This window comes from Anarhichas minor, unplaced genomic scaffold, assembly GCF_050575085.1.
Source record: "Anarhichas minor isolate MPS153535 unplaced genomic scaffold, ASM5057508v1 ptg000026l, whole genome shotgun sequence".
In the NCBI taxonomy this organism is placed as follows: domain Eukaryota; kingdom Metazoa; phylum Chordata; class Actinopteri; order Perciformes; family Anarhichadidae; genus Anarhichas; species Anarhichas minor.
In genome coordinates, this window is record NW_027466472.1 from 664,592 (window position 1) to 681,538 (window position 16,947).

The 16,947-nt window shown below is 44.8% G+C and overlaps 1 protein-coding gene across 1 annotated transcript; it reads right to left on the reverse strand.

Annotated features, from left to right (window-relative positions):
- Nucleotides 1-8,293: 8,293 nt before the first annotated feature.
- On the reverse strand, nucleotides 8,294-16,623 carry fam131ab (family with sequence similarity 131 member Ab). Its single transcript, XM_076100839.1, has 4 exons — nucleotides 16,530-16,623; nucleotides 16,254-16,436; nucleotides 10,336-10,467; nucleotides 8,294-9,066 (listed from the first exon to the last, which is right to left on the reverse strand). The coding sequence occupies exons 1-4, from the start codon at nucleotides 16,597-16,599 to the stop codon at nucleotides 8,375-8,377; spliced, it is 1,077 nt and encodes a 358-aa protein (XP_075956954.1). The 5' UTR covers nucleotides 16,600-16,623; the 3' UTR covers nucleotides 8,294-8,374.
- Between the last annotated feature and the right edge of the window lie 324 nt (nucleotides 16,624-16,947).

A 16,947-nucleotide genomic window follows, 5' to 3' on the forward strand; every position in this document is an offset into this window, starting at 1 on the left:
GATGGGAGATATGTAGGCTACACACTTGGAAAACACACTCCCACACTATTTTTCTCAAATGTAATGTTTGCTAAGTCGCCTTAGAATAAATAGTGACAAAAAACAGGAGTTTACTGAAAGTGGATAAGCTCTCTCTAACTGTCCAGGGGTCTTTGTTGTGGGTTTTTATAAAGCCCCAGTGCATTGTGGGTCAGTGGAGCACAGCGTGGGCTCTGCAGTGTTCTCCCTTTAGCCATAAATGGCAGTCCGTCCAACCGCATGGTGCCAGGAATGTAACGGACAAACTGATAAGGAGCGGAGACCCCTTCTTATTCAGACGCACAGCAGAGATAAGGCTGAATGGGGGCCACTTGGAGAGCCCCCCCCCCCCAGCATGTGGTCATAAATAGAGTGGTGGAGTGGTCAGGTCGTCCGTTGGACTGGCCGAGCATTCAACGTGGACACTTTATCAATAATGCAAGAGAAAAATGGCCTTTTAAGTTTAGCAAAGCTGCTCATGGAATAACAGATAAAGTTCAGGTCTGATACAGAGAGCGCTTCATGAGAGAAATAAGTCTAGCTCAGAAACACCAAATGTGCAAAATGTTTTTTATTCGGACGAAAGCCAAAGTAAATACGGCTCCGGTTGACCTTTACCATCCATCTTTAAAAGCTTTAATTGAAGTGACATTTGCCTTTTGACGACACAGCTGTCCACCAAGCTGTGCAGCATGTCAGCGGTAACATTCGAGACTCTCGTATTAATACTTTAATGCTATGTACGTGTGTTCTTTTCATTGGAGGATGTTGAACAATGACATTCGGCAGCACGTCATCCTGCCCTTCAGGTTAATGTAGCCTCCAGTCACAGCGGGAGCTATAAAGCTGAAACAGTGCAGTAAATACAAGCAGCATACATCACCATGACACTTGTATCTGTCCTTGTGTATAATATTATGCATTGATAAATCCTCCACAGCATATTTTTTTTAAACTGCTTGTCAAAGCATGTTTAAAAAAAAATCTTCACTAGGGTTTGACCTGAAAGAAGTGCAGGATGAGAGGAAACAGAGAGGTTTTATTTAGTAAACGCAGAGACTCAGCTGTCTCCTCTAACGCCTCGCAGTCAGCAGCAGAGCAGTTCATCCACTCAGCTCTCCTGCCAGAGGTCCAGCGTCTCCACCGGGACTACTGTTAGTCTCTGGGGGGCACGCCGTGGTCTCCAGAGCCCGGAACACAGAACCTCTCCTGACCGCCAACCAGGGGCCCAATCTGGATCTCCAAAGTGGAGGAGGACACAGTTGTGATTACAGGCACAACGCCTCAAGAGGGCTGTAGTTTGTCAGACTCATACCCGAGGGAGAACAAAACACAACCATGTTTTTTAAAATAATTTTGATGATAATGGTCGCAACAAAAATATTTGACACTTGACTTTTGTTGACATACTATAGATTCATGATTCACGATTCAAGATTCAAGATGTTTATTGTTTCTCCCTTCAAAAGTACATCATTGTGAAATTCTTTCTCTGGGAGGCTCCAACAAAGAAAGAAAATAAATAGAGAATAGAAAAATACACACAAAATATAATACAATAAATATAATGACAAAAATACAAGAAGCAATGAAAATATCCATCTGTAGGAAACAAAGACAGAACCACACAGACATTAATGTTGCATATTGTCCAGGGGTTGGATTGCACTTTGTTTGTGTGTGTGTCTGTGTGTGCGTGTGTGTGTCTATGTTATTTATTCTTTATTGCCTGAACAAGCTGTTCTTCAGTCTGCCAGTGCATTTCATGGGGGTCCTGTACCTCCTACTTGAGGGCAGCAGTGAGAACAGACTGTTTTGTGAGTGTGTTTGGTCCTTAATGACACTCGGAGACCCCCTGAGGCACCACTGGGTGCACAGCTCCTGCCAGCTGGACAGCTCATATCCAGTGATTTGCTGGGCCGTGTGAGCGCCGCCCTCTCCAGTGCCTTGCGGTCCATGCTGGTGCGGCTGACACACCAGGTGATGAAGCAACATGTCAGGAGGCTCGCTGCAGCTCCCCGGTAGGAGTCACTGAGGATTTGGGTTACAGATGCTGATGGGCCTCTTTTATAACAGTTGTGATGTGGCTAGCCCATGTTAGGATCTTGTGAATATTTACTGCCAGATATTTGAATTTGTTCACTTTGTCCACAGCGGATAGAATAGTGGTCTGATGTATCAAATGGAGGGCAGGGGACGGGGGGACGGGGGGGTTTGTAGTCATGTTGGAACGGGGTGAAGGAGTTATACAATATAATTTCCCCATATGTGTTGAACATGATGTGTTCCTGCTGCAGTTCTGGCCGTACCTTTCTAAGGTAGGCCGGGTAAAAGTCCTTCTTCCAACATTCTATACTATGACTTTTTAATGACATTATTTGATTTACTATGACTTGTTATGGGGATTCTACATACTTTATCCATGTCTTTTTTAATTAATTTCTTCAACATTTTATGACATCACCCCATTTTATGCTTATTTTTCAGACTTATGACACTAAGTTTTGTTGACATACTATATTGTGATTTTTTTATGAAATACTACACGTTTTTTTCAACACACTATAATATAACATTTTTCGACATAAAATACTTCTTTACATACTATAATGTGACTCCTTCATGCCATACTTTACAACATATGTTTTTTATGATTTTTTCGATATATTATCCAATTAATGTTTTTTGTCATACAATACTGTGACTTTTTGGACAAAATACAATAAGAGTTTTTTTTTTACTATTTTTAACATTTTTTTACATGGTGTTTTTTTTTTAGAAATCTCATACTATGACTTTTTTTATGACATATTATTTCATTACTTTTTTCCCACATAGTAGACTATGGGTTATTAATGACTTCTTTCGACCTACTTTTTTTGTGACTTTTCTTTTTTTTAAAAGTTTTTTACATGTACTTTATGATGACTTCTTTGACACACTATTGTGTTCATTTTAAAACCTTTTTATTTTGATGACAATATAATTTGACTTTTTCATGACTTTTGTAGACATCTTTTAAGATTATTTTTTTATGACTTTTATCCGCATACCATATTTTGACTTTTTAACATACTGTAAGTGATAACACAGCTGAGCGCATCAACAGTGCGGAAGGTATGTTTTACAACAGCGTACAGGCCGTTGGTGTCTAACCGGGTCTGACAGGCAGTCTGGTCAGGACCGTGGTCAGGAGGAGGTTTCACACGTCATTTGTTTTCGGATCAAATTGAAAGTTCTGAAAGTCCAGACCAAACCAGGTGTGAGAGAGTCATTTTCAGAAGTTGTTAATATTTCTCCATCATCAACATCTGGCACAGGACTGCGTTGAACATAAATACATTCTTTCAGGTACATTGTTTGTGTATATTTCACCTTCGACCTGACTTGACATCAGGAACAAAGCTAGACTTTTCTCATTTGGTTGTTGTTTTATATGGAACCTTTTCTCTATTTACACATTTTTTTAAACCTTATCAAGGAATATTTTATTTACACTCCAGCAAACCGGAGCTGGGAGGTACAAGGATGCAAAACCCTGATGATCTCACACATCAAGCTTTGTTTGAAATCCATCACGTCCTGCTCGATATTTCCATCCACTCCCGCCCCCGAGCCCCTACCAACCACATGGATTACTGAGCTCCCCGGGGACCCATGATGTCATGGGAAAATGAAATACTGCTGTAGGATCAGCGTCACTTTGTGTGGTTTCTCTAACTGCTGTCCTTTGCCCTGCTAATAGCTTAATGATGATGATGTCGTCACGTCAGGAAGGTAATTGCAGCAGGCTTTATGGTGTGTGCACCACAGTGAATGTCCAGTAGTACATGGCGTTAAGAGGTGAATGTAATAGTTCATTATCTAATCATGACCATTAACCACGACATTAATGGAGCTCTGCACACATCTCCTCCCATCTCTCTTTAACTCTCAACTGTAATGTAACTCTATACATTGTTATATTTCATTTTATTTCATTTCATTTTATTTTATTTCATTTTATATTATTGTATTTAATATTATTTTATTTTATATTATTTTATACTATTTTCTTATTCTTTCTAACTGACGGTGACGGGGTTACAGCTTATATTTCATTGTGCTACCCTGTGTTGTAAACCTTGTCACCTTGTAAACTTTTATGACATAAAAAATAATCACATCACACCAAAGCAGATTTTTTTTTGTTGCAAATAACAATAACAATATTTTATTAACTCGAAATAATATCAGATGCAGCAAACAAAGATTCATTTTTCAAATCCAAGATGGCAATATTCAAATAATTACATTCTGCCAAAAGAGGAAGAAAAGTATTAAAAAAGAGAAAAATGAAAGTCAGGATTGAGATATCAGAGGGAGGAGAAGGGAGGGTGTGTGTGTGTGTGTGTGTGTGTGTGTGTGTGTGTGTGTGTGTGTGTGTGTGTGTGTGTGTGTGTTTGACTGATGCTGATGATGTGGATGGGACAGTACATTCATTTTGGGTCATCTATATTCCTCTTACCCTGCTAGCTTGTCTTTGTCTGCTGGGTGAGTTGTATGGCTTTGCTCTCTGAACTCTCACAAGCCTTTCCATTTTGTGTGTGTGTGTGTGTGTGTGTGTGTGTGTGTGTGTGTGTGTGTGTGTGTGTGTGTGCGTGTCGCTGCATGCACCCGAACCCCCCTCCCCGAGGACTGTGGGACGGCTTAATTACGACGGTGGAGGCTAATATGGGTTAAACACAGACCATCTCTTCTCTCTGTGAAGATTGCACTCACGATACTCGGCTCCTGCAGCAGTTTGTCACAATCTCAGTTGTGTTCACAGTCCTAATATTCACCGCCGGGGGGGGGGTGTGCTGGTGGTACCCGGGCCCCTTCGGCTTTGTTCTAAAATGGTAAGTAGGCTATAGGCTGACAGGGGCACCACCAACTGAATATTCATACGCCCTCCAGCCTCGACACTGTCCAACAGATGTTTTGATGTCTTTTTATAGCGCCGGGTTCTCCCACCATCACACTCGCAGGGAGAATCTGGAGCACTTCTCTCTGATAAGTATCCAATGTCAACGCTTGCCTAAAGCAACAAACTACACAGCCCGGACACACACACACACACACACACACACACACACACACACACACACACACACACACACACACACAGAAAGAAGCGTTGTTGTTTCACTCTCAAGACATCTGTCTCGCTCAAGGACAGCTGGGCGTTCTTGTGTTCTTCCCTTCATTCCCCCTACATTGCTTTCCACAAACGAAGAGTTTTATGGGACAGTTCACCTCAAAAGATGCGGTGGTCGTTGGTGAGGAGAGACAAGAGAAGGGAGGGCGCAGATGGAGAGCAAGGGGGGGGGGGGGGGGGAGACACGCGGGTGAAATAAAAAAAGACAGACAGGAGAGAGATATGCATCTCCTGTTCGTCAGGCAGTTTTGTAATCGTGGGCTAATTGCCTGTCTGCCAGGGTAGCGCTCAGATTACGTAAGAAGCCCCCTGTGGGGATGTATGGAAGGTGGGGGGGGAGACGACAGGACAGAGACATAAGGATGGAGAAGGGGAGACATTCATCAGGCTGTCTGCGTGTGTGTCAGCGGGCACTCTTCTATTTCTATCCTCACGAGGACAAAATATTCTCACAAGGATGGAAAGACGAAGAAAGTGTCTACTTCTGCAAAGGACTTTGATTTCTAGGGCTTGAGATTAGATTTAGGACGTGGTTAGGGTTTGAGACAGGATGAAAGAATGTGATCACGTTCATCAGGAGGAAAACACATGCGTGTCGATGTGAGAGAGGGACAGCTGGGTGAATGAAAAACACATCACACCAAGGTGCCCGTCTTCTCACACACACACACACACACACACACACACTGCTCGGGGATGGAGGACACTCAGAGAGACAGACAGAGCGAATGCACTGTGGTGGACAGAGCAAACTGATAAATAGGGGAGTGTGTGTGGGGGGGACGGGGACAATGCAACGCCCTCGTCACCACGTCAGGACAAAAAGCACAACCTCGCCTCGCCAGCATCGCTCCGGCTTTTAATGTCAAGCAGAAGGACGGTGACGCAAATCGGCCCGCTGTAACCTCCATCTGTGGCGGGAGAAAACACACAGGGAGGCGCAACAGGAAGGGGTTTACTCTGCATCTGCTGATTTAACAAAATAACAAAAAACAAGGGAGAAGAGGAAGGAAGCCAAGCTATGGCCTGAGTGACAGCGTGGAAGATGGTGGTGATGATGGGACAACTTGGGAGGTCAAAGGTGACGAATGAAAGGCACAGCTTCACCCCTGAGTTGTCGCTGTCTTTTCCAACTCCCCCTGACTGGGACTCCTCGTTTAACATGTAGGATTTAGTCTGATGTCATCCTGTTTGTATTTTTCAAAATAATTTTCCAGATTTATATACCTTCTGCTTTTTGTTTTTATTTATTCTTCACAGCATTAAAAATTCAACCTCCAACGAGAGCTCAGCTACACCACACACTGTTTTAAAGGGAAGCGCTGCATTGGAGGGGTTTTGGAATGGATATACAGGGCAAGCTTAAGGAGCTCGCTGACATCTTACAATACAGTCACACACACACACACACACACATTTGCACAAATCGCAAACATAGGGACTCGCACGTTGAGGCTCTGCTAAACAGTCAAACATTAAGAGATGGATGTGGGGACTGAATCTGTGCTTTAATTATTTGTAGAAAATAACACCAGGCTTTTTCTACACACACACCGAAAACGCACACGCAAGCGCACTCACGGAGGATGAGAGACAGGTGGTGTTATGGGTGATGCTCTGGTCCAATGGGATTTTCCTGAGTTGTATGAATGACGGTCCCTCTGGGAGAACCTCAACAGGGCTCCTCACATCCCCACGGACATGGGAGTTCCTTCATGTGTCACATAAACAATGACGTTTTGCAAATGTCATAAAAAAAGAAGGGAAAGTATTGAATAAAAAGGCAAAGCTTTTCAGGAGTTAACATGAGAGGAAAGAGCATTTTGAAGTTTGACTCTTCATGACAAAGGCTTTAACGAACCGTATCACAGTATTCTCTTTTGAAATAAAAACGTTTTTGTTCACATTTGTATTGTTATTTTCTTTTTCTTGTTTTTCCCAGTAAACTATATCACACAGTGATAACGAAGAAAAGGAGAAATCTACAGCCACATTAGCTTCGTGCAAAAAAACACATACACTGGCACGCCGCGTAGGCGAAGAGATCAAAGCAAGACAACGCATACAAAAATATAGAAAATCTTCCGATGCAACGTCATCTCTTCACGGAAAAAACACTTTCCCGTCTTTTTCCACCTGCGCCGCTTTCTGCCGATCACCTATCGCCGAAGGGTCACTTCAGGAACATTCGGTTCGTGTTTGTCGTCGTCGCTGCGGTTGTTTTTTTGTTTAAGACAACCACAGTTCTTGTGTCTTCCATGCAGGAATCCACAGAACCTTTAAGAATATCCAGTAGCTATGGTCGTCATTATGGCAGATGTCCATCATAATGATGTTTGGAATAATGTGAACATCAACATGTTTGAGTGATAGAAAACTAGTACAATAAAAGCATATCATTTCTGTTATATCATTTGTGACAAATCTTTTTCATTTATAAACGTTGTTATTTTAAAATACATACTATGTCCTGTCACTTTTAAAGACATTCCAGCATTTGCTCATAATTGGTAGTGACAGGATTAGATAGTTTGGCATACTCAGCAAGCCATGCCCAGGAGGATGCTATGTTGTCTCTTGCAAAGGAGGGGAGAGGGAGGGAGGGAGGTAAGGGCAGGTCCCAGGACGCAGTGTACGACCCTCCCTCCCATGGGAGAATCTGGGGGTGGTGGGCAGGGGGGGGGGGTTATACAGGACAGCTGAGATTGCAAACCGTGCTCAAGACCATCTCAGCCCGTCGATTTCAGCACTTGCAACACACATGCAAAGATAAGTTGAGTTTCGGACTCATTCTGTCTGCCCGGTCGGTGACGTCCGTTTTTTTTTTACAGTCGTTCCGCCGGCGAGGACGGAGACGGAGACGGAGGCCGCATCCCGCGTGCGTCCTTCCCCAGGAGCACTGTCGCTGGACTGATGTCCAGTTCTCACACCGATAAAAAAGATTGTTTGGACGCCTTCAAGGAAAATAGAGTCGATACATCGAATGGGGACAAAGCAGTCACGAGGTGGAAAGGAGGAGTTGAAATGCTGCAAGTAAGGCAAAGACGGATGTTTTATGTTTCAGTCTTTGGGGGGGGGGGGGGGGGGGGACAGCATGCGCGGCAGTTCAAACATTTCAGACGCCATGGAGGAAAGGGGAGGTTGTTGCAAAAAAAAAGAAAAAAGCGCTTGGAGGGATTAAACACTGTTGTTGGGCTCTCCTGCCCTCTCCTCCTCCTCCTCCTCCTCCTCCTCCTCTTCATCCTCCTCATCCAGAGACACAATCCCGGAGGAGGCCACATCGGAGACCCTCCTGCGCGGGTCGTAGGCGGGCGGGTACTCCGCTCCCTCCGCCTCCAACTGGCACACGGTGCTCTCATAGTCCTTGCAGGGGGTGTCGTCGTCCTCGCCGGGTGACAGGTACGTGTCAGAATAAGAGTAGCATGGAGAGTCCTGACCCCCGCAGGGCCTGATGCCCCGCCCTCCCCCGCCCAGGCTGTGGAAGCCGCAGTCCCCGCCTCCGCCGCGCCCGCCCTGAGCCGCCCGCTGAAGCCGGGCAAGCAGCAGCTCCTCCCCTCCCTGCAGCGCCGCCAGGATCTTGGCGGCGAGCTCGGCGGCGTTGCTGTAGGAGTGGGTGCCGCGGTGGCCGCCCAGGTCACGCAGGAGCGGATGGTGGTCGTCCAGGCTGTAGAGGCTGGAGCCCAAGGTGTCTGGGGAGCCCGCCGTGGGGGAGGGCTCTGCGCTGCCGCCTCCCTCTCCGCCGCCGCCTCCTCCTCCTCCTCCTCCTCCTCCTCCTCCTCCACCCTCGCCACAGGGCCCTCGCAGGCCCAGATGTTGGCAAAGCTGACTGTGGATCAGGTCCTTCAAGTAAGGCGGAAACGATGACACATCTAGAGGACAGGAAACACACTGTGAGCATGAAGTCATGCAGGAAGAAGAACATTGACGAGAGAAGAAATACGAGATCACCGAGCCTCCTGTCGGGTCACCGAGAGGTTGCAGCATCAGCAAAATCAACTTGCTTCTTTCTAGTCTTTATTTATACATCTTCGACTTTTTATGTACAATTATGCCCGAACAAGAGTTTCATGCTCTTCCACAGATCGATAGTTGGCGGCAGTAACACAAGAAACGTAGGGATGCACCAGCAAAAGGCAGGAAAAGAAGCCCGCTAGCTAACAATCACAGATGTAAACAATGCAGCTTTTTAAAAAGATACACTTGATGTGAGGAAGAAATATCCATCACTACATTTGTTAGTCCTCAAAAATGTTTTGCTGAATGTAACTTTAGCTCCACTGGGTGCCTTTAAGAAGAATAGGTTTGCTCTGGTTTGGCAACAGGAGCTCAAACTCACTAAAAGAAATGACTGAAAAATAACGGCAAAATACCATTAAAAAAACCCAATACAGAATTGAAGGTAACAGGACCTGTTAAAAAACCCTGAGTAAACAGATGTATTTACCGAAATATGTCAATGAGAAGAAGGAAAAATACCAGCAGTGGAAAATCATGAGAAAGAATAAATAATGTATGTATTAGAAATGACAGTAGTGATAAGAAACCAGCTGCAAAAATGAAAATGTGACATGATAGAGAAACTAATTATCATCTTTGATTTTCCACATTTTGTCCACCACAAAGTCTTAAACAATGGGCCCTCAGTCCGAAGAGTTAGAGTGGATTAGCGTCGTATACAGGCCGGCTGGTACGCGTGAAGCTCCAGTCACTAAACGGCCTTTCATCCAGAGAGTACGAAGCCACAGATGAAGACGGAGAAGCAACACTGAGCAGAATGTTATTAGCTGCAGTTCAGGTTATTGGTGGTTCAGTGTAATCAAGATGAAAGCTCGGGTGTACACACACACACACACACACACACAGCCATGGTCAAATACACTGTGTATTTATAACCTGCTCGCACACCATCCTCACACAGACGCCGTCTCCGCAGCAAAGGAAATGATATTAAAGTTGCAGGAGGGATATCAAATTGCGCCGAGGAACAAAAAAAAAAAGAGAGGATGAAAACTAGGGCACTGGGACAAGGAGAGATACAGGGAGAGAGGAGGGTGAGGTATTAGGAAAGAGAGGGACAATATGAAGGAAACAAATGGGATTTAGTGTGTGTGTGTGTGTGTGTGTGTGTGTGTGTGTACCTGTGCTCTGTGTGGTGGGCTCGTTGGCAGGCAGAAAGTCCTCGTCGTATGAGTCATCGTTGGACTCATCGCCGTCCACAGACGACCAGGCCCTCAGCTTTGCCTCCGCTATGGCAAACTGCTCTGCAACACCTGCACACAAACACACACACATATATATATATATATATATAAATATATACACACACAAGCTGCACATGTACACACACAAATACATGGTTGGCATGGTAGCAAGGAGGCAGCGGTCCCTCGCGGCTCCTTGTCGTGTAGCTGTTGGTTTGATTGGCAGGTCCGAGTGCAACAGCGTTGTAGTGTTAGACCGGACGGAGACAGACTTCCCATCACAGTCAGAGTTCTCTCAGTGCTCATTACGGCCGCTGCTCTTAAAGAAGGCTGCGTTTGATGCTGTTGTTCTGCAGAGGACGTTGGCAGAAGCACAAAGACGATCCCACGAAAAGCCCCGGACAACTTCACTGTTACGCCAGGAGAAACACTTTGTAATCAGCGTTGACATGACGGTGATTATTGTATTGATGAGAAGTCATCAAAACTCTATCGGTGGGACAGATTGACTTTTAACAGAAATATTTCATTCACCAATGAATTATCTATCTTTGCATTTTGATTTTTCTCTATCGATACTAATCTACTGTCACTTACATCCAACACACCATGAAGGAAGTGTTGAACCTGTGTGAACATACATTGATGTGTTTGCACGTACAAAAACAGCGACAATCAGAAAGAACAGCCCGTCTCTGACATCAGGACATGAAGGCATCGGCCAGTCTTTCACAATTTACAGTGTTGGTCTGTTTTTACGGTTTAGTCCACCCCACTTATATCCGTGATGGGGACAGAATGTTAAATGCACCTCTCTGTGTAATGCACTAAAACAACACACCCACTAGCCCCAAAACATGACCACATGGTTAAATCAATACCTGTTACACGGGGAACACAAACGAAACATTACATGCTTCACACTGAGTTATTGGATTTACAGTAGAAATCAAATAAACTGTTTGCAAAGCTACACTGTATTTACAGGGTTTATCTATCTGACTGTGCACGTGCATGTGAAACCACTTCCTCTGCTTTTTGTAGCTTGTACACACAGTAGCTTTCGTAGCTATTGAGGCGTAATCCTGTCGACAATGTTCTCAAGTAAAACGAATAAAAATATCATCTTCAAATCACAAGGTGTTGAGTTGAACGAGTTCATCGGTAGCTGTAGTCCTGTCGTGGTTATTTGCCCTCGCTACTATAATAATAAATCACCATATTTTGCAAACACACACATATAAGGCCACAGAGATGACTGTCAATCTGTGTGTGTGTGTGTGTGTGTGTGTGTGTGTGTGTGTGTGTGTGTGTGTGTGTGTGTGTGTGTGTGTTTCTGAGGTGATTCAGCATGTGCCAGAACCAATAAGGTCCAAGTGACCAATCGCCTTCGATCATCATCAGGAGCTGGCCAATCAGAGAGTAACACTCCCTCTCTCTCTCTCTCTCTCTCTCTCTCTCTCTCTCTCTCTCTCTCTCTCTCCCTCTCTCTTCTTTTCTCTTCTTTTCTCTTCTTTTCTCTTCATCTCTGCCTCGTCCACTTTCTCTCAATCCATCTGTTTTGTATTCTTTCCCGTTCATCCACTCTCTCCTGCATGTCGTGCCTTTTCTTCCCATCGTCTATCGACTCACCTGACTCTCCTCACTCCTCTAACGTTGGCTTCTCTTTCACCCGTTCCTCGTCCCTCGCTTCTCATCTTGATTTCTATCTCTCTGAATCTCTCTCCTCAGTCTCATCCTCTTCATGTCTCTCTCTCTCTCTCTGTCTGACTCTCTCTGTCTGGTCAATGCTCAGTATTCATGCGTCGTCTCCCACACAGAGAGAGAGAATCGATGCTTCCATTCATCTTCCACTGTAAGCTGGGCTCTGAACTTTCCTCACAAACACTGGGCACATCCTCCGGCAACTGAAATGGTGCAGGGCAGGCTGCTCTTTAGTTCTCTCTTGAAAGCCTTTTTTCTAATTCCTTTAACTCAGGATGAAAGGCTGTGTTCACCTGCATACATACTTTTTATGTCACTGACCTGCATGCCCCACATTTAATGTCTGCAATAGGGATAAAGAGATACTGTACGCCTACAGAGACACAGGGAACCACAGCTGTGCTCCTTTGTCTGTACGTCCAAAGAATCATACCCAGCGACCGTGAGGATATAATCACTGGTGCAGAACTGTTACTTCATAAAATGTCTCACAATAAACAATATGACTAAATGTAATGCAAATCTTAACCCTAATCACAAACTGTGCTATAAAGATGTTCAAAAGAATTAGATTATCTTTCTTTCTCTGTCACACACACACACACACACACACACACACACACACACACACGCTTGCTACATTTCTACAAAGACTTCATCACTTTATCTGAAGGTGTCTGTACACAGTGATACAGTTTGGCTGTAGGTGGTACAGTGGTTTGCAGTTTTATACTTGTCAGCGCTTATATATATATATATTTTAAATATTCAGTGGGTTAGAAGGCAACAGTAACTCCTGCACATGGATTGATCAGGCCCCCCTGTCACTCGAAGAGACACGTAACAACGAGCAAAAGATGCAAAATGATCATAAAGAAAGATAAAACGACTACAAAAAGACTCAAACTGATTACAAAGAGACACAAAACAACAACAAAGAGACATAAAATGACCACAAACAGACAGAAAACAACTACAAAATGATGCAAATAAACTACAAAAAAGCGGCAAAACCACGACAGACAAAAATAATTACGAAAATACCAAAAACAATAACAAAGTAACACAAAATAACTACAGATGGACATAAAACCACAGAGAGATGCGTAACGACTACAAAGAGACACAAAAACAACAACAACAAAAAAGCTTAACAACTATAAAGTCTTCTAGGAGAGGTGGTGGAGCCGTCCCATTGTCTCATAAATCATCCGCCCATGTGAATATAAAGCACAGCAGGATCGGTAGATTGGGCTGTCACTTGGAGCAAACACATCTTTTCCCAAAACCTAATGCCAATTTCCCAAAATTGCCAATTTGCCAATTTGCTCAGGCCACAAACACCTCTGCTGCACTACAGTGCACACACATACACACACATACACAGATGTACTTCCAGCAGATACTCTCTGTCACACTCTTTTATATATATACAAACACACACACACACACACACACACGCACGCACACACACACACACACACACGCACACACGCACACACACACACAGACACACACACGCACACACACGCACACACACACACACACACGCACACACGCACACACACACACACGCACACACGCACACACACACACACACACACACACGCACACGCACACACGCACACACGCACACACACACACACACACACACACGCACACACACACACACACACACAAACACACACACACACACACAGTGACATAAGCTTTCTGTGTCGTTCAAGGCTTGGCAGCCAGTTTCATGCACTATGGAGAGACACTGCAGGATTACCTTCAAAGAACGTGTGTGTGTGTGTGTGTGTGTGTGTGTGTGTGTGTGTGTGTGTGTTGGCAGAAGTCAGTCCATCAATAGGACAACCCCACCTGCATTTTCAATTCTCAGGATGCCTCCCTACACAAACACACACCGTTGTGTTCTGCAGTAACTAGCTTGTATACACACCAAACATTCACACTTCACACGTTCACACGCGCTCACGTTACACACTGACATGCTCGCTGACATTCACGCAGTGACGCCGTCACCGGACTACAAGGAGAGAAGGAAAAAAAGAAGGAGTCAGCACAACTGGCTCCCTGATGAAATGGACGTGCGATGATGTAGGCTGAAGAGACAAGGAGCAGTACAACGCATATAGTTCAGCGTGGTGTGGGGCAACCGTGGCTCAGAGGTCGTCTTCCAATCGGGAGATCGGCGGTTGGAGCCGCGCCTCCTCCCGTCCCTGCTGACGTGTCCTCGGGGAAGACACTTAACCCCAGACTGCTCCCGAAGGCTGTGCCATCAGCGTATGAATGTGTGTGTGAATGAGTGAATGATGACATGTAGTGTAAAGCGTTTTGAGTGGTCAGAAGACTAGAAAGATGCTACACAAACGCAAGTCCATTTACCAACATGTCTTCCCAACCCTTGACTGCTAGTCAAAGTACACTAATGAACAAAAGAAAGGGGTGTGCAGAGACCTCGTTATTGTGTCATTTACAATGAAGCAAAGCTTCATAGTACATGTGACTCTACCATAAATCTATCTATCCATCTAAAGAACTGTTTTGTGTCCCTTTAAAAATCTGCTTGTTTGACTCCCTACAGTCGCACATGAAAACAAAAGTCATGTGAATATTACGATATCAGAGAAACAGAAAAAAAAAGAAAGGAGAACAGAGGAGGCCCGTAGGAAAATGGCTCAGTCACGGTGACACTATAGCCAGGAGCGAAACGTTACTGTGCAAATTAACCTTGAGAGTCTGCATTGCAGGGAGCGAGCGAGAGAATGGGGGGAGGGGGGGAAGAGAAAAGGGGGCAGAGAGGAACTTTAAAAGAGGGGACGGCGTGAATAGGTTGAAGGGGGTAATCAATAGAGGGGGCGGGAGAGAGTAAGAGATAAGAGGAGGGGGGTGAGCGGCGCTCTGAGAGGAGCTGCAGAATCAAACATTTACACCTGGAATCAACACGCGATCTGTATCTGGAAGCTCTATCTGGATTATAACATCTAATCTTTTTATTTATCACCTGGTATTAAAAAGAAGGGATCTTCTTATCTTGGCTCTGCCCGCGCTGTGATTCAGAGAAGGTCAGGTGACCTCTCAACTTCCTGGGAGGATTTCGATTTGGCAGATCTCAGAAAATAAACCTCGTGATGTAATCAGGATTATCCGAGTTTTGTGCTTTAAAACACAACAGATTTGATGAACAGAAAGCAGTTTGAGGTGCGTGTCTGAAAGATGCTGCGGTGAATGCGTGACGGGTAGTGCAGGATCCAGTGTTTCTGGGAGCGTGACAGGATGACTTGGCCTCTGCTGTTTGGGTAGATGTTTTAGCATTTTTGCCTTTTTGCCTTTATGAAATAATGACGGACAAAAACCATACGGACAGACAGGTTGGGATATCCCCAGCCAGAATCAAAGTGGGGGACGTTGCTGTTAAATGCGTTCCACTACTACCACACTATCTAGTATGCCAGACACAGATTAAATACGTCCCAATACAGAGCATGTCAAATGCAGTGTGCGCCAGAAATACCAGGATGTCCTTCTACACACGGTCGCATTGTGAAGCATGCAAGACAGCATGCAGATATATGAGCAAGAGGGTCAAAGTTCAAGGTGTCATGTTATGAGGAAGAAGGATGATCTAATTGAATGCATGAAAACAGTACGCACTTTGTAAAGAACGGCAGCAGTGTGTATTAAAAGTATGCAGCTTATATGTCTCATATATGCTGCATACTAATACACTGGAGTGCCATGTTAAATGAGTTCATGCCGTACAGATTACATTCACACCTCGCTGAGATCTGATCACAGATGTGGTCCGCTAGACCCTGTGAGCGTGTTAACGGCAGGTTTAAATGGGGAATGGTGGAAAAAAATAAGCTTTTTTTGAAGATAAATTCTGCAAATTCTCTTTTTGATTTTGATCTGCTCCTTATTTACATATGTTTACATTGTGGTCATGGTTTTTCATTTAATTGGGATTTGTTTCTGTGATCATTATTTTGATAAGCTGTCTGGCCCGAGGTGTGTGAGTCATCTCTTCGGTGTGCTTGTCTTCAACTCATTCGTGCACATTCAAAAGCCAGCTCTCTCAGCTCAGACTTTATGTAGTAAAGCAAGGTTGTTGTTTTCTGTTTGTGCAGAAACAGAAGTCTTACCGGCAGCGAAGCGGGCCTCCTGCTCTCCCTCCGTGAGGTCCGAGTAGGAGTTGAAGTCCGATTCCAGGGCTGCTGGAGTGTCCATCGGCTTAGACCAGCCTTTCCACTCTATCAGGCGGGCCACCCTGCCCTGAGCCATGGCTGTAGGCTTTGTCACATGGTCCTTCACTACCTGGGAAATACCTGCAAAAACAAATATAGCACGGGTGACGCTACAGCATAACCTTTGAGATGAAATGCACTCGTGAGCTTTTAGGTTGATTGTCGCACACTCACCATGCAGGGAAGATCGCGCTAACGCAGCGATCTCTTGAATGGTGAGAGCTCTTCTTGATTTTGGTAACATTTCAACGGTGTCATCAACATTCACCTGAAACGACAAGAAAAATAAAAAAGAAGTGTGAGTCAGGGGGAGAAAACTGGTGCAGTAGCTCAGCTCAGCATGAATGTGAGCCGGAGTCTGAATGAACATCCCGGGACACAGTGTTGTCTTTTCACGGAGAAGGGACGCCTCTGCTCACAGCACTTCAGTGTACTTTGAGGCCTTATAGAAAGTGAATAATTCTCTCTTTACCCACCTATCAATGTATTTAATGGGACACAAGCTGGCAACAACCACGCGTGTACGTGCATGCTCGTACGCACACATACCGCGTCTTATGTCAACACGTTGACGCTCCCGACTCGTCAAACA

Bases quoted from the DNA above. Each gene is read 5' to 3' on its own strand.
- fam131ab (XM_076100839.1), bottom strand. From the start codon at position 16,599: ATGTTACCAAAATCAAGAAGAGCTCTCACCATTCAAGAGATCGCTGCG. The intron at 16,437-16,529 runs GTGAGTGTGCGA...TTGTTTTTGCAG, and splicing joins AGCGCGATCTTCCCTGCATG to GTATTTCCCAGGTAGTGAAG. The intron at 10,468-16,253 runs GTAAGACTTCTG...GTTTGTGTGCAG, and splicing joins GGAGGCCCGCTTCGCTGCCG to GTGTTGCAGAGCAGTTTGCC.